This window comes from Esox lucius, chromosome 17 (genome assembly GCF_011004845.1).
Source record: "Esox lucius isolate fEsoLuc1 chromosome 17, fEsoLuc1.pri, whole genome shotgun sequence".
Classification (NCBI taxonomy): Eukaryota; Metazoa; Chordata; class Actinopteri; order Esociformes; family Esocidae; genus Esox; species Esox lucius.
Genome location: NC_047585.1, coordinates 28,403,886 through 28,424,594, shown reverse-complemented (window position 1 = coordinate 28,424,594; position 20,709 = coordinate 28,403,886). Strand labels below are relative to the sequence as shown.

Below are 20,709 nucleotides of genomic sequence, written 5' to 3'. Positions count from 1 at the left end.
ATACGACTAATTACACATACATTTGAAGTGCTTGAACAGACAGAGAAGGGCAGAGATGTAAAGATGTCTCCTCGTGTCATCCTCCATTCAGGGTCCAGGCTTAGGTGGAAAGAAAGGTGAACAGGTACGTTGCCCCCTTTTACTTCCTCTTACAACAGAAGGGACGTTACAGAGATCAGATAGTCTCTTCTCCCCCTCTCTGTTCCCCACCAGGGTGAGCCGGGCCCGTCTGGTCCAGAGGGGCCCCAGGGCCAGAAAGGAGAACCGGCCCAGAAAGGTGAAAAAGTGAGTTGGTGCCCACATGGTGTGTGATGGTGAGGTGAATGAAGCTGGTGCATCGGGCCTTTGGTGTTGTGTGTTTGTGTCCTGTCTCTGTTTGTAACATGACCAATATGACCCAGCTAAATTATTACAGCCCACTAAAACTACCCCTGTCATCATCAAGTGATTTAAAGCATGTCTCCTCCATAATACGGACCACTCCAAACCCAAAACCCTTTCACCTCCATACAGCCTTTGAAGCTAGTCAGCTGTTAGACTCAGGAAATGGCCCAATGGATCAGCCACACCAACACTCTGTGAGGAAGGCACATCACATAGTCCTGAAATGGTCCAGCCACACCAACACTCTGTGAGGAAGGCACATCACATAGTCCTGAAATGGTCCAGCCACACCAACACTGTGAGGAAGGCACATCACATAGTCCTGAAACGGTCCAGCCACACCAACACTCTGTGAGGAAGGCACATCACATAGTCCTGAAACGGTCCAGCCACACCAACACTCTGTGAGGAAGGCACATCACATAGTCCTGAAACGGTCCAGCCACACCAACACTCTGTGAGGAAGGCACATCACATAGTCCTGAAACGGTCCAGCCACACCAACACTCTGTGAGGAAGGCACATCACATAGTCCTGAAACGGTCCAGCCACACCAACACTCTGTGAGGAAGGCACATCACATAGTCCTGAAACGGTCCAGCCACACCAACACTCTGTGAGGAAGGCACATCACATAGTCCTGAAACGGTCCAGCCACACCAACACTCTGTGAGGAAGGCACATCACATAGTCCTGAAATGGTCCAGCCACACCAACACTGTGAGGAAGGCACATCACATAGTCCTGAAACGGTCCAGCCACACCAACACTCTGTGAGGAAGGCACATCACATAGTCCTGAAACGGTCCAGCCACACCAACACTCTGTGAGGAAGGCACATCACATAGTCCTGAAACGGTCCAGCCACACCAACACTCTGTGAGGAAGGCACATCACATAGTCCTGAAATGGTCCAGCCACACCAACACTGTGAGGAAGGCACATCACATAGTCCTGAAACGGTCCAGCCACACCAACACTCTGTGAGGAAGGCACATAACATAGTCCTGAAACGGTCCAGCCACACCAACACTCTGTGAGGAAGGCACATAACATAGTCCTGAAACGGTCCAGCCACACCAACACTGTGAGGAAGGCACATCACATAGTCCTGAAACGGTCCAGCCACACCAACACTGTGAGGAAGGCACAACTCTGCCTCTTCAACATGGGCGCCTGATAAAATGTGTCATGTCCCACTGGACCATCCCACACCTCGACAGATGCACCGGCAGGAGAATCACCACCTGGTATGTCAGCTGCCCCACCTATACTCCCATGACTCTTCAGAGGGTGGTGAGGGTGGCTTAACGCTTCACTGGGGTTCTGCCTCCCAGGACATCTCTAAAACCTTCTCTTTTCTTGTTTTTATAATATCACTATTTTACCAACTGCATTGTGATTTATGGTGTTCTTTATGCAGGTGGGTATAGATGTGTTGTCCAGCTTCTGTCTCTTTCGCTTCTTTACTATTTGTCATTCTTTGATTCATTTCCTCCAGGGTCTCCCGGGTGCTGGCACTCCTGGCCTGGCTGGACCCAAAGGAGAGCAAGGGGATCGGGTAAGTTCACACAAAGCTGTGATCATTACTTTAAATGTGTCATTCAAGCTGCACACCATAATTCATCTATATGATATGTGTAGAAGGAATATATTATTAATTATCCCAGTGTAGCCCACAACAGATGCTTCACATGTTAATGCAATCAATAAAATCAGTGAATACAGAACATGTTGTTCTCCTTCTAGGGAATCCCTGGCTTATCTGGAAAATCAGGAAGTAAGGTGAGACACAGGCCTTGAGTGGGTTTGTCCTTTTAGCAGAATTTCCATTTTATTCTGTATGCTGAAACAGTATTTTGTGTCATTTGAGTCCACCTGATGTCAAAGTGTTCCCCTTGGTGTTGTAGGGAGACCCAGGTGAACCAGGAGAGAGAGGGGAAACTGGACGCGCTGGACCTGCAGGAAAGAATGGCCTCTCAGGGAAAGAGGTCTGAGACACTACCCCTCCGACCCTGGAGCTTTTCACCTCTGCCAAACCCCTGCATGGTATACTATTACCCCCCCCCCTGCAATAACCCCTGGGGTCTGTTTCTGTACTGCTCACCTACTGCTCTAATCATCTTGATACACAATGTCACTACTATTCCGATCTAACCACCTGGTAAAACTGTCACTAATACTGAGCTATTACTAATATTGTACTAGTGCTACTGCTATTGTAACACAATTGTACTACTACTGCCAATACTACTACTACTACTACAACTGCTGTTATACTACTACGTCTACTATTATAGAAGTACTAGTACTATTATTACTACTTAAACTACTACTATTTTGATAATTGATCGTTACTGAGGTTGATGTATTTTGTGTATGTCACAGTATTTAGTTTGGAATTCTCCCGCTGTGAGGGGACTGTGAGGTAACTGTGAGGGGACTGTGAGGGAACTGTGGAATTGATTACTTTGTTTTACAGGGACCTAAAGGAGACAAGGGCGATGAAGGCACTCCTGTAAGTCACCATCTCCTCACCCATCTCTCTCTCTCACACACTACATTTACATTTCTGTAATTAAGCTCACATTCTTAACCAGAGCTAATTAGGGTGCATACATTTTCATACTTCTCATTTCATAAGGGAATTGGCAAAGACATAACAGCAAATGCATATCATTAATCTCTTTCTGTTTTCCTCCCCTCTGGGGTGCCATGTTCTGCTGGTTGTCCCTCTCTTCACCAGGGGGAGCCAGGCCTACCGGGGAAGTCTGGGGAACGAGGACTGAGGGTGTGTCTCATAAAACTGTTAAACAACATGACAAAGCCCTTTAATACCATTTTCAGAGTGCTGTACTTACTTGGTCTTAAGACAGCTGTTAACATGTTGATTTGATATATTTTCCATCAGAGTGTGTAGCCTTCCATTCATTTCTTTATGTATTTGGGACAGCCACTAAGCACATAAACTGAGTGGCTTTACCTCTTGACCTCAGGGCCTGCAAGGTCAGCCTGGACTACTAGGCGAGAAGGGAGATATGGGAGATCCCGGAGAGCATGGACGCAATGTGAGTCATGTTTATATAAGATTGATCTGCTAGACTGTTTGACTCCACTGTGACAGACTGATCTGCTAACCTGTCTGACTCCACTGTGACAGACTGATCTGCTAGACTGTCTGACTCCACTGTGACAGTCTGATCTGATAGACTGTCTGACTCCACTGTGACAGACTGATCTGATAGACTTTCTGACTCCACTGTGACAGTCTGATCTGCTAGACTGTCTGACTCCACTGTGACAAATTGATCTGATAGACTGTCTGACTCCACTATGACAGACAGATCTACTAGACTGTCTGACTCCACTGTGACAGTCTGATCTGATAGACTGTCTGACTCCACTGTGACAGACTGATCTGCTAGACTGTCTGACTCCACTGTGACAGTCTGATCTGATAGACTGTCTGACTCCACTGTGACAGACTGATCTGATAGACTGTCTGACTCCACTGTGACAGTCTGATCTGATAGACTGTCTGACTCCACTGTGACAGACTGATCTGATAGACTGTCTGACTCCACTGTGACAGACTGATCTGCTAGACTGTCTGACTCCACTTTGACAGTCTGATCTGATAGACTGTCTGACTCCACTGTGACAGACTGATCTGCTAGACTGTCTGACTCCACTGTGACAGTCTGATCTGATAGACTGTCTGACTCCACTGTGACAGACTGATCTGCTAGACTGTCTGACTCCACTGTGACAGTCTGATCTGCTAGACTGTCTGACTCCACTGTGACAGTCTGATCTGATAGACTATCTGACTCCACTGTGACAGTCTGATCTGCTAGACTGTCTGACTCCACTGTGACAGATTGATCTGATAGACTGTCTGACTCCACTATGACAGACAGATCTACTAGACTGTCTGACTCCACTGTGACAGTCTGATCTGATAGACTGTCTGACTCCACTGTGACAGACTGATCTGCTAGACTGTCTGACTCCACTGTGACAGTCTGATCTGATAGACTGTCTGACTCCACTGTGACAGACTGATCTGATAGACTGTCTGACTCCACTGTGACAGTCTGATCTGATAGACTGTCTGACTCCACTGTGACAGACTGATCTGATAGACTGTCTGACTCCACTGTGACAGACTGATCTGATAGACTGTCTGACTCCACTTTGACAGTCTGATCTGATAGACTGTCTGACTCCACTGTGACAGACTGATCTGCTAGACTGTCTGACTCCACTGTGACAGTCTGATCTGATAGACTGTCTGACTCCACTGTGACAGACTGATCTGCTAGACTGTCTGACTCCACTGTGACAGTCTGATCTGCTAGACTGTCTGACTCCACTGTGACAGATTGATCTGATAGACTGTCTGACTCCACTATGACAGACAGATCTACTAGACTGTCTGACTCCACTGTGACAGTCTGATCTGATAGACTGTCTGATTCCACTGTGACAGACTGATCTGCTAGACCTTCTGACTCCACTGTGACAGTCTGATCTGATAGACTGTCTGACTCCACTGTGACAGATTGATCTGATAGACTGTCTGACTCCACTATGACAGACGGATCTACTAGACTGTCTGACTCCACTGTGACAGACTGATCTAATAGACTGTCTGACTCCACTGTGACAGACTGATCTGATAGACTATCTGACTCCATTATGACAGACGGATCTACTAGACTGTCTGACTCCACTGTGACAGACTGATCTACTAGACTGTCTGACTCCACTGTGACAGACTGATCTACTAGACTGTCTGACTCCACTGTGACAGACTGATCTACTAGACTGTCTGACTCCACTGTGACAGACTGATCTATTAGACTGTCTGACTCCACTGTGACAGACTGATCTACTAGACTGTCTGACTCCACTCTGACCGACTGATCTGCTAGACTGTCTGACTCCACTGTGACAGATTGATCTGATAGACTGTCTGACTCCACTATGACAGAAAGATCTACTAGACTGTCTGACTCCACTGTGACAGTCTGATCTGATAGACTGTCTGACTCCACTGTGACAGACTGATCTGATAGACTGTCTGACTCCACTGTGACAGTCTGATCTGATAGACTGTCTGACTCCACTGTGACAGATTGATCTGATAGACTGTCTGACTCCACTATGACAGACGGATCTACAAGACTGTCTGACTCCACTGTGACAGACTGATCTAATAGACTGTCTGACTCCACTGTGACAGACTGATCTGATAGACTATCTGACTCCAGAATGACAGACGGATCTACTAGACTGTCTGACTCCACTGTGACAGACTGATCTACTAGACTGTCTGACTCCACTGTGACAGACTGATCTACTAGACTGTCTGACTCCACTGTGACAGACTGATCTACTACACTGTCTGACTCCACTCTGACCGACTGATCTGATATATTGTTTGACTCTGAATAGACCTATTAGTCAGTCCTTCCTTCATATTCCGTCATATTCTGTCTAGTCTGTCTTCTGTTTGATCTGATACTTTGTGTGTGTGTTTGGGGGGGGGGGGGGTGGGGGGTCTGTCTACTCAGTGATTTGAACCTGAGTGTTTCTTTATCATTCTTATCAATCTGATTCTGTGTGTATGTATGTCAGGGTCACTGTTTGTGGTGGTTACTGTACAGTAGCGGTATGTCAGTTGATGTCTGTAGTGACAGTTGAGGTGTTTGTGTTTTTGTGCACATAGGGCAGCCCAGGACCGGTTGGACCAAGGGGAGAAAAAGGAGCAGAGGTCTGTGTTTAATATGTTTGTTGTCTAATGTGACATAGTATTTTCAATATCCACCCACTGACAGAATTATATTTTGTTTGCTGATCAATAGGGAGCTCAAGGGCCCCCAGGACCTCCCGGGACTGCGGTAAGTCCTGACAAGATTCTACATTTGTTGTCAGTCATTATTATAATGAAAGAGTAGAGGCTAAATGTGAATTCCATTTAATACCTAGGTCCTTAAATGCACATATCACATAAATGCTGTTAGAAGCAAATAACCCAACTGAATAAATCATCAGAATAGTTCTCTGCTGCCAGAATAAACGGCAAAACAATTGTTTCTTATAACTGTTCATCGGTTTCTTAAACCTACTTGGAGGATTTTCCCCCCACTCTTTCTTACAGTACTACTTAAAATATGTCATGTCCAAGGCCTTTCTTGGGCTGAATCGGGTGGGACAATGTGTCCTATGTAGACTGCCAGTTGTCTGTTATTTTCTCCATTTGTAGATGATCCGTTGGACATTGGAATGAGGTCCTTTTAATGTCTTTGTAACCCCTCTGAGACTCCATGGGCATCAGTTATCTTCTTACTGAGGGCCCCGGACAGGGTTTCCACCATGTTTTGTTACCGCACACTTTTTAAAACCAAACCAGAGGTTCATATTTTCATGAAGGGCTGGACCTTCATCAAGTTTGTCGATATTTTTCTAATAATTTGCAGTTGTTTTGGTGTACTTGATTCAAATTTTCACAATTGTATGTGATGGTTTAAGTAGGGGTGTACTTACATATATTTTTTGTGTGATTTTTTTTCCAATGAATATGATTGGAACTTTGCTCATATATCCTTGTGTCCAAATATTTACAAAAAAGACTACTTACCATGGATGTGGAAAGAATTGGTTCTCAGTCGGCTTACCAAAGAATGGTGAACAACATCTGGGTGGTTAACTTGGCCATATCTCTCTACAGGTTGGTACAGAGCAAACAATTAAAAGAGAAAGAGGAGAGAAGGTAGAGTATGACCCTCACTTCCAACACCACTGTGTGTATACAGCACATTTCTCCCTCCTACTGTCTGACGTTAGGCCGCTTCCTGTGTCTAGGGGGATGCTGGTGACCCTGGAGAGCATGGTGCCAAAGGTCAGAAGGGCGAGGTAGGGCCCCCAGGGCCCTCAGGTGTCCGAGTGAGTAGGACTGCTCTTTGCCTCTATGGCCCCCTAATTGGTACCTGCTACTGAAGTGTTGTCTCATATGCCTTCACAATCTGGTGTTGTTGAGAACCCTCATCTTGAGTGTCCTTCAGTGTGTCATTTTGACCCTGTGTCTTCTGTGTCTGACCTGCTCTGTTTGTGTGTAGGGTCTTGAAGGACAGCGTGGACCTCCAGGGTCAAGAGTAAGTCATTCTCTGTCTGTCTGTCTAATCACTCTATCCCTGTTTCTTTCCCTCTATCTCACTCTCTGTCTGTCTAATCACTCTATCCCTGTCTCCTGACCTCTATCTCACTCTCTGTCTGTCTAATCACTCTATCCCTGTCTCCTGACCTCTATCTCACTCTGTCTGTCTGTCTAATCACTCTATCCCTGTCTCCTGCCCTCTATCTCACTCTGTCTGTCTGTATAATAACTATATCCCTGTCTCCTGCCCTCTATCTCACTCTGTCTGTCTGTCTAATCACTCTATCCCTGTCTCCTGCCCTCTATCTCACTCTGTCTGTCTGTATAATAACTATATCCCTGTCTCCTGCCCTCTATCTCACTCACTGTTGTTTCTTTCAATGTCTCCAGGGTGACACAGGAGAGCGGGGAAGCCCCGGAGAGAAGGTCTCAATAACACAGTAACTTCTGACACTCTCACACTGACTTTCAAATTGACCAAGGATATGGCTCTCCGGATTGACTGGTGATTGGCCGGTTGCACTGTCCTTCATTCCACCGGATCCTGTTTGCCATTTTGCAGATTCCCAGTGGGATGAAGCCCAGCGGGGCCGGCACACAACATCCCAGTCCAGAGCAGCACTGAATGAGACATAATGAACCCAATTCCTTAACATAACAATGTGAGGTCAATTCAAAAGTATAGTTACGCTTTGTGCAGCCCTTATTGTGATCATAATGCAGGCGTCATGTGTGTTTTCCCTCTGCAGGGAGAGAGAGGTGCCTCTGGGCTGGATGGACGCAACGGTTTAGATGGCAAACCAGGAGCTCCTGGACCGGCTGGCCTGAGGGTATGTGTACCTGCCAGACAGTCAGTACAGCTGCGTGGGGTGTTGAACATTACATAACCACTGTGTCTCCCAATTCTCTTCCATTATACTACAGGGAGACCCAGGGAAAATAGGGGATCCAGGAAGAGATGTGAGTACCATTGTACTGATATTCTGTTCCCCAGGCCAGAACAGCTCCAGTCCCAGAGGGCTATACTACTGTTGTTTTCTGTGGCTCTCTGGCACTTTCATTAATTTGTCAGTTAGTGGAGCAAGGTGAAGATGTTATCATTTTACTTATGTGATCCTTGGAGAAGTCCAATTAAGGAGAGAGTATGGACTTCAGGCTAGTGAATTATTTTTTTATCTCACTATTTCTGTGCACTTGATTTGTTTGAACACTAGAGGGCTCTGTGGTGCTGCGTAGTTTCACCTCTCACTGCCTGTCTGTCTGTCTGCATGTCTGTCTGCCTGTCTGTCTGTCCATCTACGTGTTTGTCTGTCTGTCTCACCAGGGACAACCAGGACTAAGAGGTGTACAGGGTCCTCCAGGGCCCGTCGGACCAGCAGGAAATACAGGTCCATCTGTGAGTACATAAAATATCACACTCACATAATCACACACACACATACAATAATACATGCACGATGCATCCACACGCACGCCGGCAGAGACACATAAACACAGACACACACAGACACACACAAACAAACACAGACACACACACACACACACAAAACACATGCACACACCCATAAACACACACAGACACACACAGACACACACAGACACACACACACAAAATGCTTCATCCTCCAAAGCATGTGCCTCATTGATGTCACCATATTGATGCCTTTCAGGGCAAAGCAGGAGAAGATGGAAAACCAGGGGCTCCTGGGAAAATGGTGAGTAATCAGACCTCTATGAAACATGTTGCAGGGTATGACGACACCACACCGTCACCACAAGCAATCATACCTCTGATTAACTCTAACCTGAATGAAAACACGTGATTTGGATGTTAGTGTTCAGTCCTCTTCATTAAGAGCTGTCAGCAGTCCTGTGGGTGTCTGTCAGTGTGTGATTACCATTAGACGTGTTTGTCACTCTGGCTAAATGACAGCGTTCAGATGGGCTTTGAGGATGTTTTTCCACCTGAGTGGCTGGGATTAATAATTACAGTGGCTGTTCTGAATCACAAACATTTACTTATATGGTGCAGTCATTGGACAGTGGCCCATAAATATCTGTTCTGAGATAGGGGCTATGTAGGAAACATGAAGCCTTTTGACAGGCTGCTTGTGACTTTGTTGTAGTGTTAAGTGGGGAGGTGAGTATCAGACAATACACGATGTGACCGCCTCAGGAGCTCTGCTTTGTCACATCCCTCGCATCACATTTGTCATATCACCGCCCTGTGTGTTGTTCGCATTATGGCTCCACTATTGTGTTGTCCCGTTGTTTTACAGGGAGAAGATGGCTTACCAGGGGAAGATGGCAAAAAGGTCTGTTTTAATCAAGGCCCACTAAGCAGTAAACATATGTGCTGAAATTGTTGGTAATGGTAATATGTAGTTAATGTGAGAGTCTTTGTTACTGTTGTCTTAGTGGTGTGATAATAATGATGTTTTTCTACCTCACAGGGTGAAAAAGGAGAGGCGGGGGCTCCCGGAAGAGACGTTAGTAACCTGTTACCTTCCATTTTTATCTCTTCCTCTTAATTACATTTGCGTGGGACAGAATTGGCCTGATTGGAATAGGACATATTTTGCTTACAATGCCAAAGCAAGTTGAGAGTAGGAAATATAAAATAAATAACACGCAAAAACAAAAGTTAAAATTAATCTGTGTCTGTGTATCCCTCTCTATGTCTCTCTCTGTCTTTACAATATCCTTTGTTTTTTTCTTTTGGCCCCTCTCTAAAACTAAGCTGAACACATTACACCCATTCTTAGGTCTCTGCACTGGCTCCCTGTATCTCATAGAAATGATTTTAAAATACTGCTGCCATCTACACTCACCTAAAGGATAATTAGGAACAACTGTTCAATTTCTCATTAATGCAATAATCTAATCAACCAATCACATGGCAGTTGCTTCAATGCATTTAGGGGTGTGGTCCTGGTCAAGACAATCTCCTGAACTCCAAACTGAATGTCAGAATGGGAAAGAAAGGTGATCTAAGCAATTTTGAGCGTGGCATGGTTGTTGGTGCCAGGCGGGCCGGTCTGAGTATTTCACAATCTGCTCAGTTACTGGGATTTTCACGCACAACCATTTCTAGGGTTTACAAAAAAAGGTGTGAAAAGGGAAAAACATCCAGTGTGCGGCAGTCCTGTGGGCGAAAATTCCTTGTTGATGCTAGATGTCAGAGGAGAATGGGCCAACTGATTCAAGCTGATAGAAGAGCAACTTTGACTGAAATAACCACTTGTTACAACCGAGGTATGCAGCAAAGCATTTGTGAAGCCACAACACACGCAACCTTGAGGCGGATGGGCTACAACAGCAGAAGACCCCACCGGGTACCACTCATCTCCACTACAAATAGGAAAAAGAGGCTACAATTTGCACAAGCTCACCAAAATTGGACAGTTGAAGACTGGAAGAATGTTGCCTGGTCTGATGAGTCTCGATTTCTGTTGAGACATTCAGATGATAGAGTCAGAATTTGGCGTAAACAGTATGAGAACATGGATCCATCATGCCTTGTTACCACTGTGCAGGCTCACTGTACTGAAATGCCCCCCACAGTCACCAGATCTCAACCCATTAGAGCATCTTTGGGATGTGGTGGAACGGGAGCTTCGTGCCCTGGATGTGCATCCCACAAATCTCCATCAACTGCAAGATGCTATCCTATCAATATGGGCCAACATTTCTAAAGAATGCTTTCAGCACCTTGTTGAATCAATGCCATGTAGAATTAAGGCAGTTCTGAAGGCGAAAGGGGGTCAAACACAGAATTAGTATGGTGTTCCTAATAATCCTTTAGGTGAGTGTATAAATGACTGAATGGTTCATGGCCAAGTTACATTCTTTCTCAGTATGAACCATCTAGACCCCTCAGGTCATCAGGGTCTGGTCTCCTAACTGTTCCCAGAGAAAGAACAAAGGTTGGTGAAAATCTTAGAAATGCTCCAACACTGACATCTTTTAAAACTAGGATTAAACCTATGTTTTCTTCTGCCTTTTTTAATAACCTTTTAGCCATCTTAAATAGGATGTTTTTATTTGTTTGCTTAATTTATTTCAAGTATGCCTGATGTTTGTTTTTTCGAATGAAGAACACTTTTTTGAATTGCCTTGTATATGAAATATGCTATACAAATAAACATGCCTTGCCTTGACTTGGCTCTGTCTTTCTCACTGTTTTCCTGTCCCTTCCTTTCTTTTCCTCTGTCTATTTCTCTTTGTCTCTCCTCAACTCCTTTGTGTCTCGTATTATCCTTCCTCTATTACAGTGCCCTCCAGATTCATTGGACCTCTTGATAATGATTAAAACATCTCCTTGTTGTTTATCGGCTTAATCTTTCACTTGAAATATTAGAAACAGCTAACCTTTCATTTAGATTAAATTGTTCAAAGACAAGCCAATTCTTAATCAAGAATGTAATATTGTTCCTCAAAAGTATGTGTCACTATTATTGCCGCCCAGAGCAATTCTTATGAACCAAATTTTGTGTCTTCCCGTTGATACATTGATTGACTGTTTTCAAGTTCATATGAGTCATTAGAATCTCTTTAGCCATCATCTATGACTTCCTGTTTCACCGGGGTGTAAATATGAGGTAACACAAATCAAACCCTGTTATTCTTATTCCCTTATTTTATCAACATGGGGAAAGTTAAATTAATCTGATTCATTCTTTTGTAAAAATCTGACTTAACACACTTAAAATAACACATTTTAAAATACCAATCACCAACTGGAGCTGTGATGGACCTGTCTGCTAGAAGATGAAAGTGTATTTTGCCCACACGCAGAGTAAGAATGATTAATCTAGAGGTAAATCATTCTCCAAGAATCACAGTTGCAGAGGTTTTTTGAATCTTACGGTCAATGTCACCAATTACACACCACTTTCATACCAAGCTGCTTAGATGTCTTGCCAGAAGAAAGCCTGTACTCTCCTTGAATAGGATATCCTAAATTTGATTAGCCGAGTTACAGCAGTAGCACTTTAATACTAACACTGACTTTATTTCCACTTTTGGTCGACCAAAACTGTAAAAACTGAATTGGGATATTTTAAAAATAAAAAAGCATTAGGTGACCCAATGATAACATACAATATTCAGTGCTTCTGTTCTCACTTGAAGGTTTTTCACTTTCTGCTTTCTGCCATTTCTTGTTCGAGGAGAGATGATTGCTTGTCTTATTGTTACCAAAGGAAGAAAGGGAGTGTGCCGCAAGGATATATTGCAAGTTCTGTTGAGCAATTGAATTTCAGCATTTTCTAATGGACTAGTGTATGCACCCAAAATCATTTCTGCGGAGCAAATTTTGTAGAAGACAATCATTATGCTATTACTGCAGAAATAGTATGAACTTTCTGACTACTGTTTCACGACAGAAAATTGTCAATTAAGGTCACTGGTTAGTTATAAACTCCCTTTATCTGGTCATTTAGGTCTTAATTAGGAACATAATTTTCCTGGTATGGCATGAACATAATATAAATATGGATATTTGGATCTATAATGAGCTTTTTCCTCATTTTCCTTTATAAATCTTTACCTCAGTTAAAAGTTAGATTTCTCATAAATTTTGAGTCTAAGATCAAGCTGACATTTGTCCAAAAATTCTGCTTTTTCATTTACTTATGTACCTTATCTTTAGGGTGACGGTAATTCTAGAGGGTGCTGTATGTTCTCCCCTGTGTGTGTTCATTACCATTCCACCCTGTTGTCGCAACAGGTTTTACATGACAGAAGGTCAAGCCTCTGGTTTAATGTGACAGAAGGTCAAGCCTCTGGTTTAATGTGAAAGGATTTCAAGCCTCTGGTTTATAGAGACAGAAGGTCAAGCCTCTGGTTTAATGTAAAAAGATTTCAAGCCTCTGGTTTATAGAGACAGAAGGTCAAGCCTCTGGTTTAATGTGAAAGGTTTCAAGCCTCTGGTTTAAAGACAGAAGATCAAGGCTGTTGGTTCTTTTGAAAGTATGTATGTGAATGATCTCTAGGACACTGGGCCAAACCACTAAGGAATGGACGAGAGGTTCTGTGCTGGTGTGAAGTTGTTGTGTATGTGTGTCTGTGTGTATAGGGCCGTGACGGGCTGAAGGGGGACCGAGGCCTTGCTGGGCCTGCTGGGCCAACTGGTCCATCTGGACCCGCAGGTGTCCCTGGCACCATTGGACCTCCAGGACAGGTCTATAGCCATGTGATTCTGTTCCATCAATATACTTGTGCTTTTGTCCCTATGGTTCTCAGATTATACAACTCTATTTCTTCCCCTCTCCTGTCTCTCTCAGGTGGTTTATGTGAAAGGAGCTCCAGTAGCATCTATCCCTGGTCCTCAGGGGCCTCCAGGAACCCCAGTGAGTCACTGTGTTAGTTATGAGCTGTGGCCAGTGTGGCAGTGCTTGTCTCTAGCATGCTATTCACTGATAATGATCTTTATCTGTCTCTGTCTCAGGGTGTTCCTGGAATACCAGGGACTGTAGGTCTCAGAGTAAGTCTATTTCATAGGCTTCATTAGTATGCATTTCTCAATTTTCTTCAATGCTCCATTCATCTGTCTTTCGGTCTGACCTATGACATCTCACTGACCTCATTCTTGTATTTCAGGGGGAGAAAGGAGCAATGGGCGCAAAAGGGGAAAGGGTAAGTTTATGTATGTGTGTGTGTGCATGCATACTTAGATCTTACACATAAATATGCATAGATGCAATTTGTGAATATGGAGCATCTCTTAGTCTGTAGCAGTGTTATTCAAATCTGGCAATCAAAGCCAGTTCCACTGCATTTCTTCATTCCAACCCCTAATCAGGGACTTATTTAGACCTTGGACACCAGGTGGGTGCAATTATTGATGAGGTAGAGCAGACGGCTAAGTCCCTGATTAGGGGGCTGCAATGGGCAAATGGAGTGGAACTGGTTTCGAGGGCTAGATTTGAATGCCACTGGTGTACAGTATGTGTATGTGAATCTTAAAGGAAGGTTTGGTTGGGCTGTGAAAGTGTGAGGCAATGGTGATGGTGTATATAATTGACAGGGTGACCAAGGGGATGATGGCCAGCCGGGCAGGCCAGGAACAGCAGTGGTAAGACGAGAAATCTTGTCTCTCCTCCTTAACACTGTATGACTGGACAGAAGTATGTTCTTAACACTGTATGACTGTACAGAGGTTTGTCCTTAACACTGTATGACTGGACAAAAATTTGTCCTGAACACTGTATTACTTGTCTGAAGTATATCCTTCACACAGAATGACTGGACCGAAGTATGTCCTCAACACTGTATGACCAGGAAACGTATGTCCTTAACACTGTATGACCAGACTGAAGTTCTTCCTGATCACTGTATGACCGGACTGAAGTTCGTCCTTAACACTGTATGACTGGACTGAAGTATGTCCTTCACACTGAATGACTGGACTGAAGTATGTCCTCAACACTGTATGACTGGAGAAATGTATGTCCTTAACACTGTATGACCAGACTGAAGTTCTTCCTTAACACTTTATGACTGGTCTGAAGTATGTCCTTAACACTTTATGACTGGTCTGAAGTATGTCCTTAACACTTTATGACTGGTCTGAAGTATGTCCTAAACACTGTGCCTCTCCATTCAGGATGTGCAGAAGGCCCTTTCTAACATTGGGATTGATGTAAGTGGATACTACATCTATGTAATTATGTTACTTGTCATTGATTCATAGGTGTTCTGTGTATTCTATACTTTTCCCTTACCTTTATCAGGCCTGGGTTGTATTCATTAGGTTTTAATCTGTTAACTAAAACAACCATTTGGCCTTTGACTAGTCCCTGTCTGTTTTGGTTAATTTGGTGCCTGATATATTCGACCTCACCTCAGTGTCTACTGCTGTCTGTAGGTGCAAGAACTGAAGGCAATCGTGAATAGGAGGGATGTGCCAGTCAAGGTGGAAAAGGCTGAGAGGGGCGAAAAAGGAGACAAGGGAGAGGTTGGACCGAGAGGACCAGCAGGGATAGACGTGAGTGAACTTCCTTAGGTGGTGTCAATTTGGAAATAGAGAGATTCTATCACACAGATGTGTTTGTAGAATGAACTACATGGTTATTAGTATGTTGATGTGACCCATCCTGTAATAGATATCTCTGTTCATACTCTGAACATCATTCTCTGCATGACTGCATTGATTTGAATACAGTTGTAATTTCTAATTGTAATGGAGTGTGCATGTAATTCATGTCTTTACTCATCTTCATTTCAGGGTGCCCGTGGGCTGTCTGGGGAGAGGGGTGTGAAGGGAGAGCAGGGACAACCGGGACCGGTGGGGGCCACAGGACCCACAGGGAGGGCCATCGGAGAGAAGGGCCCAGTGGGGCCCCCGGGACAGGCTGGAGAACCAGGAAAACCTGGAATACCTGGAGTGCCAGGGAGGGCTGGAGAACTGGGAGAGGCTGGACGACCCGGAGACAAGGTAAGGACAAAAGGATTGCGGGCGTGATGGTGTTCCAGGAGAGGTAGAAGAAATCACGAATATAAAAAACGATGGAAATATCATGTGGCTAAGAGGTAATCTCATACCACTTTGACTTTCAGGGGGAGAGAGGAGAGAAGGGGGACAAAGGAGAGCCTGTGAGTATAATGGTCACCACATTACGCATCATTCAGTGTATCATGCCGAGGTTGGCCCGATCATCACTGTTTTCATCTGTAGGGGAAAAACGGGCTTGCAGGATCAATGGGCCCACCCGGACCAAAGGTATGTCCCAGAACTCACAAACGCCTGAACACGCGACTCCTTGCCAATTAATCCTCATCACGTCATGATGTCATAGTTCATCCACAGCTAGCGGTTTGTGTGTTGTAGGGTGCTGCGGCAGAAGAGGGTCAGGATGGACTTCCTGGAGCAAGGGGGCTCCCCGGTGTGACAGGAGCAAAGGGAGAGCCTGGTCCTCCAGGACCGTCAGGACCCAAAGGAGACAGAGTGAGAACACATTCATGTATTGCCTCATCAGCGTGGCTTGATGGTGTCTTTAACCAACAGCTGTTTGTATTTGTGGATGTAATGTACCAGTCATACGTTTGGACACACCCACCCAGAATGTAAGTGTGTCCAAACATTTGACTGGTGCTGTATGTGTGTATTTCTGTGTGTGTTCCAGGGTATTGTTGGGCCGCGTGGGGATAAAGGTGACCGGGGTCCATCGGGAGAGCAGGGACGAGACGGTTTTCAAGTGAGTGTGTTCTGGGCTGGCACTGTGTTCTGGGTTGGCACTATGTTCTGGGTTGGCACTATGTTCTGGGTTGGCACTGTGTTCTGGGTTGGCACTATGTTCTGGGTTGGCATTGTGTTCTGGGTTGGCACTGTGTTCTGGGTTGGCAGTGTGTTCTGGGTTGGCATTGTCTTCTGGGTTGGCAATGTGTTCTGGGTTGGCATTGTGTTCTGGGTTGGCAGTGTGTTGTGGGCTGGCATTGTCTTCTGGGTTGGCAATGTGTTCTGGGTTGGCATTGTGTTCTGGGTTGACATTGTGTTCTGGTACTGGGGCTTGTGTAACCCGGTTGTGTTTCGTCATTTCAGGGAACAGCAGGAGAACCTGGGAAACCTGGACAGGATGGGAAGCCGGTGAGAGGAGTGGGGGGTCTGGAACATGAGAGACAATAATGATTATGATGATAACACTGTAATTGTATGATGAAGATTTCTGTACTGCAAGCTAGCCTAATAGATCATCCCATGAAGATGTCAGAAATAATGTTGAGATCAATTTGGCCTTGCAGGTTTTATTTATAGTTTTGATATCACCGCCAGTGCTTACTGTATATTCTATGGTACTTCTGTTGATTTATGATGCCTTTCAGATATAACTGCAGATGCATTATGCAGGGGTGCTGTGCACTGATCTGTTTTAAACAGACAGCTTCTAGAAGATGGACCCCAGACATCAAAGGATCACACTTTTCAGTTCTACAGTAACTTAACTGCCTGCTGTGAACTAGTTAATGAGCATATACCATTGTGTTTGACTTACAGTGGTCATAAAACTGACCGACCAAAAAGTAGCCAAGTCTGTGATGTTGTGTAATCAGCCGTGACTAACTAGGGCCCAGAGTTCATCTGAAAGAAGGCATGCAGGGGGAGAACAGGGAGGGGTAGAGGGATGAGACGGAAGTGGAGGTGTGGAGATCATTACTAACTAGCTTCTTGTTTCATTCCACAATGTGTTGGAGCAGGGTCCACAAGGGCCAGCTGGGCCTCAAGGCCGCTCAGTGAGTAATAGTAACCCAGCCAGGCAGCCTAGTTTTGGGCTGGCCCTGAGGGGGAGACCTTGGGGATTGGCTGCGAGTTCTAATGGAAATGATGAAGCTTCTATATCTGTTTCCTTGGGCTGAGGCTATGTAAACAGTAACCTTTTGCAGCTCTGCTTCTAACAACCCCCCTCTTTTTTCTTCTTACCCCCTTTCAATCTTTTTTGATGTGTTTTACTCCCTTTCTGTCCCTCCCTGTCATTTCAACGCTTAAAAACACCTACTGTCCTACTGTCCTGCTCTTCCTCTAGGGCCTGCCTGGGTTCCCTGGCGTGCTGGGCAGACCGGTAGGTTTTCTGTGCTGCGGGCTGCCATGCTTGTGACCAGTAGGAGAGACGGGGGGGCCGGGTCTGTAGTAGCGGTACACTTGCAGCAGAAGGATCTTGTCAGGAGATGCTAGTGTCAACATCAGCACCAATAAACAGCCACTGTCCTTGCCATTGTCTGCATTGATTTCTACACATTCGTTATCGTTCATTAGTATTAGTGCCCATCTCACAGGGCTCTGAGACTGGAGACAGGTGACTTATGACACATCGCTGTGAGCCCCCTGTTTCCGCAGCCTCCTGTCACCTCCGAAATAGTCTGATTTTATTCTAGTCAGCACCACAAACTCGTATAATAGCACGCGCAGTAGCATGAACTAGCCTAGAGCAAATGGACCTGCCAGGGTAGTGAATACTGAAATTTTTGAATGATGTATTCTGCGTGTAAGAGGCTTTAGTCTGCTGTCCCTGTCCGTGCACGTGGCTTCACCTGCTCTGTTGTCTGCTTCTCAGCCCTACAAAAGCACTGTTTGCACACAGCGTAAACCTGTGTGTCTCTTTGTGTGTATGCATTTCTGTGTTCTGTCTAGAGTTGTCTACAGTGTATATTTGTGTCTACAGTGTTTGTGCCTGTACTAGGAATATATAGCTGTGTCTCTGTGTGTTTCTTGTGTATGTCTGACTGTTAGGAAACTATGCTGTGTGTTTTAACTTCTATGTGTATGTCTTGGTCATGCTGTGTTCTGTTCTTTGCAGGGAAACCCTGGAGAACCTGGAATTAGAGGACCAACTGTTAGTATGATACAGACCTTTCTGAGACTCGTGTGCACACACACACACACACACACACTTCACAGTGCTGTACACTGACACTATTGGTTTGTAATTGTAGGGTCCGATTGGTACCAATGGGCCTCCAGGTCCACCAGGGGTAAAGGTCAGTATCTCTCTTAGTTATCACTACCTTGGTTCCTTTTCTCTGCAGTTTATTGATCATGCATTGCTTTCTGTTAAAAAGGCTTAGTCTTTTTAACCTCAGCAACCCTGGAACAGGATGATCATTTTCAGTTTTTTCATTGCTGTTGTGTGTTTCTGTCTCTGACAGGGTAATCAAGGATTGCCTGGAGTCGGCGTTCAGGTAAACTTGTATTTTGTGTTGTTTTTTTCTATGTATTGTATGGATAGTTCTAAATATTCCTGTAATTTATTGCCTCCCTATTCAAGCAGTATTCTCCTTGCCTCAGTCACAGCTCAGTGGTTCATAATAATGCTTTTAAATGAACTCTTCATTTCCACAGGGACCCCCTGGTCCCCAAGGCAGCATGGGACTGCCAGGACCTCCGGGTCCTCCTGGAGCCGTGGTAAGACATCCATCATCTGTAAAACAACTTTCATTCTGGAGATTTTCCACTGGCTATTGTATTGCTGTTCTAGTACATTCCTTGTGTGTTCACAGGCTGACCTTTAGTCGTACTGTAATTCAACAGAGTAATGTGTATTTGATGTGCGTTGTCTATTAGTTCTGGGATAATGTAATGATAAACTCTCTTTTCCCAGGGTCCGTCAGGGCCTCCCGGTCTACCAGGGCAGACGGTGAGTACAGCAGGGACTCCCAACACGCACACACACACACACACACTCTCCATCATGGTTAACACACACCAGTTGTGGTGCTGACATTCAGTTTGTCTGTCTTCCCAGGGGGAGGGGGGTAAGCCAGGGGTCCCTGGGAGAGATGGGATACCTGGAAAAGAGGGGACACCAGGGTTGCCAGGGAAACAGGTGTGTTTAGTTCCTGGAGCTTTCTAGTAAGGGTAATGATGGCAGCAAAATTAATATAGATTTGTTTCATAAATACTTTCTATGTTGTTTATCAAACCTCCTTCCCTCTTCCCTGGTACAGGGTATCGCTGGGCCAATGGGCCCCGCTGGGTTGAAGGGAGAGCAGGGGGACAGCGGCCCCCCAGGGAAGGTGAGTGTGTGTGGGATGAGGTTGTTGAGGTGGGCTTATCCAAACGCTCCAGCTGCACATGACTCCATCAAATCTGTTCAGTAAATGACTCACATCCTCTCTCCAACTCTAAGAAGAGGTCATCAATGGAATGAATAGAAATGCAGAAGCACATGGTCAAGCATCTGTGCACACTGACACATGCTCGCACCCACGCACCCATCCACCAGCCCACCCACCCACACATACATACATTCATACATATTCACAACACTCAGCGAAAGCAGGATGTATTACGGTTATTGAGAAAGAAGAGCTTCTCAGAGGATAGATCTACTGTACCTATTGACATCATTGTATTCTCTCTCTCTCTAGTTAGTTTAAATATGGAAATGTCAAGATACAATTATGTTTTACAAACGTATATAGTTGAATGGTTTGGAGTTACTCTACATTTTGTCCATTGCTTTCCATTATCCATGTAAATGCCAACATACTGTACTTAGCCAGATATGAGATCCAGTTCATGTTGTTTTCCCTCCGGCATCCCCCTTGACAGGCTGTAGCAGGACCCCCTGGTGTGAAGGGAGAACAGGTGAGTGGTTGTCAGTGTCCTGGTGGTAACAGTTATGGCCTACAGGTTAGATTGTATGTAGTGCATATGTCTTAAAGGA

The 20,709-nt window shown here is 45.0% G+C and overlaps 1 protein-coding gene across 4 annotated transcripts in view; it reads left to right on the top strand.

The window, feature by feature from the left end:
* Positions 1-20,709, top strand: part of col7a1 (collagen, type VII, alpha 1) — a 77,362-nt gene that overhangs the window by 41,593 nt on the left and 15,060 nt on the right. For 3 of the 4 annotated variants that reach the window (XM_020055151.3, XM_034287550.1, XM_010881574.5), the window contains exons 49-90: positions 92-124; positions 214-285; positions 1,886-1,945; positions 2,134-2,169; positions 2,295-2,375; positions 2,867-2,902; positions 3,131-3,175; positions 3,381-3,452; positions 6,119-6,163; positions 6,255-6,290; positions 7,121-7,162; positions 7,255-7,335; positions 7,509-7,544; positions 7,937-7,972; positions 8,296-8,376; positions 8,471-8,506; positions 8,871-8,942; positions 9,217-9,261; positions 9,826-9,861; positions 10,000-10,035; positions 13,626-13,730; positions 13,834-13,899; positions 13,998-14,033; positions 14,150-14,185; positions 14,577-14,624; positions 15,156-15,191; positions 15,417-15,536; positions 15,777-15,986; positions 16,109-16,144; positions 16,227-16,271; positions 16,380-16,496; positions 16,675-16,746; positions 17,091-17,135; positions 18,070-18,105; positions 18,841-18,876; positions 18,977-19,021; positions 19,190-19,222; positions 19,383-19,445; positions 19,642-19,677; positions 19,786-19,866; positions 19,988-20,056; positions 20,595-20,630. In XM_020055151.3, the coding sequence (XP_019910710.3) occupies positions 92-124; positions 214-285; positions 1,886-1,945; positions 2,134-2,169; positions 2,295-2,375; positions 2,867-2,902; positions 3,131-3,175; positions 3,381-3,452; positions 6,119-6,163; positions 6,255-6,290; positions 7,121-7,162; positions 7,255-7,335; positions 7,509-7,544; positions 7,937-7,972; positions 8,296-8,376; positions 8,471-8,506; positions 8,871-8,942; positions 9,217-9,261; positions 9,826-9,861; positions 10,000-10,035; positions 13,626-13,730; positions 13,834-13,899; positions 13,998-14,033; positions 14,150-14,185; positions 14,577-14,624; positions 15,156-15,191; positions 15,417-15,536; positions 15,777-15,986; positions 16,109-16,144; positions 16,227-16,271; positions 16,380-16,496; positions 16,675-16,746; positions 17,091-17,135; positions 18,070-18,105; positions 18,841-18,876; positions 18,977-19,021; positions 19,190-19,222; positions 19,383-19,445; positions 19,642-19,677; positions 19,786-19,866; positions 19,988-20,056; positions 20,595-20,630 (2,424 nt within the window). Of the gene's footprint in view, positions 1-91; positions 125-213; positions 286-1,885; positions 1,946-2,133; positions 2,170-2,294; positions 2,376-2,866; positions 2,903-3,130; positions 3,176-3,380; positions 3,453-6,118; positions 6,164-6,254; positions 6,291-7,120; positions 7,163-7,254; positions 7,336-7,508; positions 7,545-7,936; positions 7,973-8,295; positions 8,377-8,470; positions 8,507-8,870; positions 8,943-9,216; positions 9,262-9,825; positions 9,862-9,999; positions 10,036-13,625; positions 13,731-13,833; positions 13,900-13,997; positions 14,034-14,149; positions 14,186-14,576; positions 14,625-15,155; positions 15,192-15,416; positions 15,537-15,776; positions 15,987-16,108; positions 16,145-16,226; positions 16,272-16,379; positions 16,497-16,674; positions 16,747-17,090; positions 17,136-17,743; positions 17,780-18,069; positions 18,106-18,840; positions 18,877-18,976; positions 19,022-19,189; positions 19,223-19,382; positions 19,446-19,641; positions 19,678-19,785; positions 19,867-19,987; positions 20,057-20,594; positions 20,631-20,709 lie in introns of all 4 variants that reach the window. The other variant, XM_029114288.2, reaches the window with a different exon arrangement.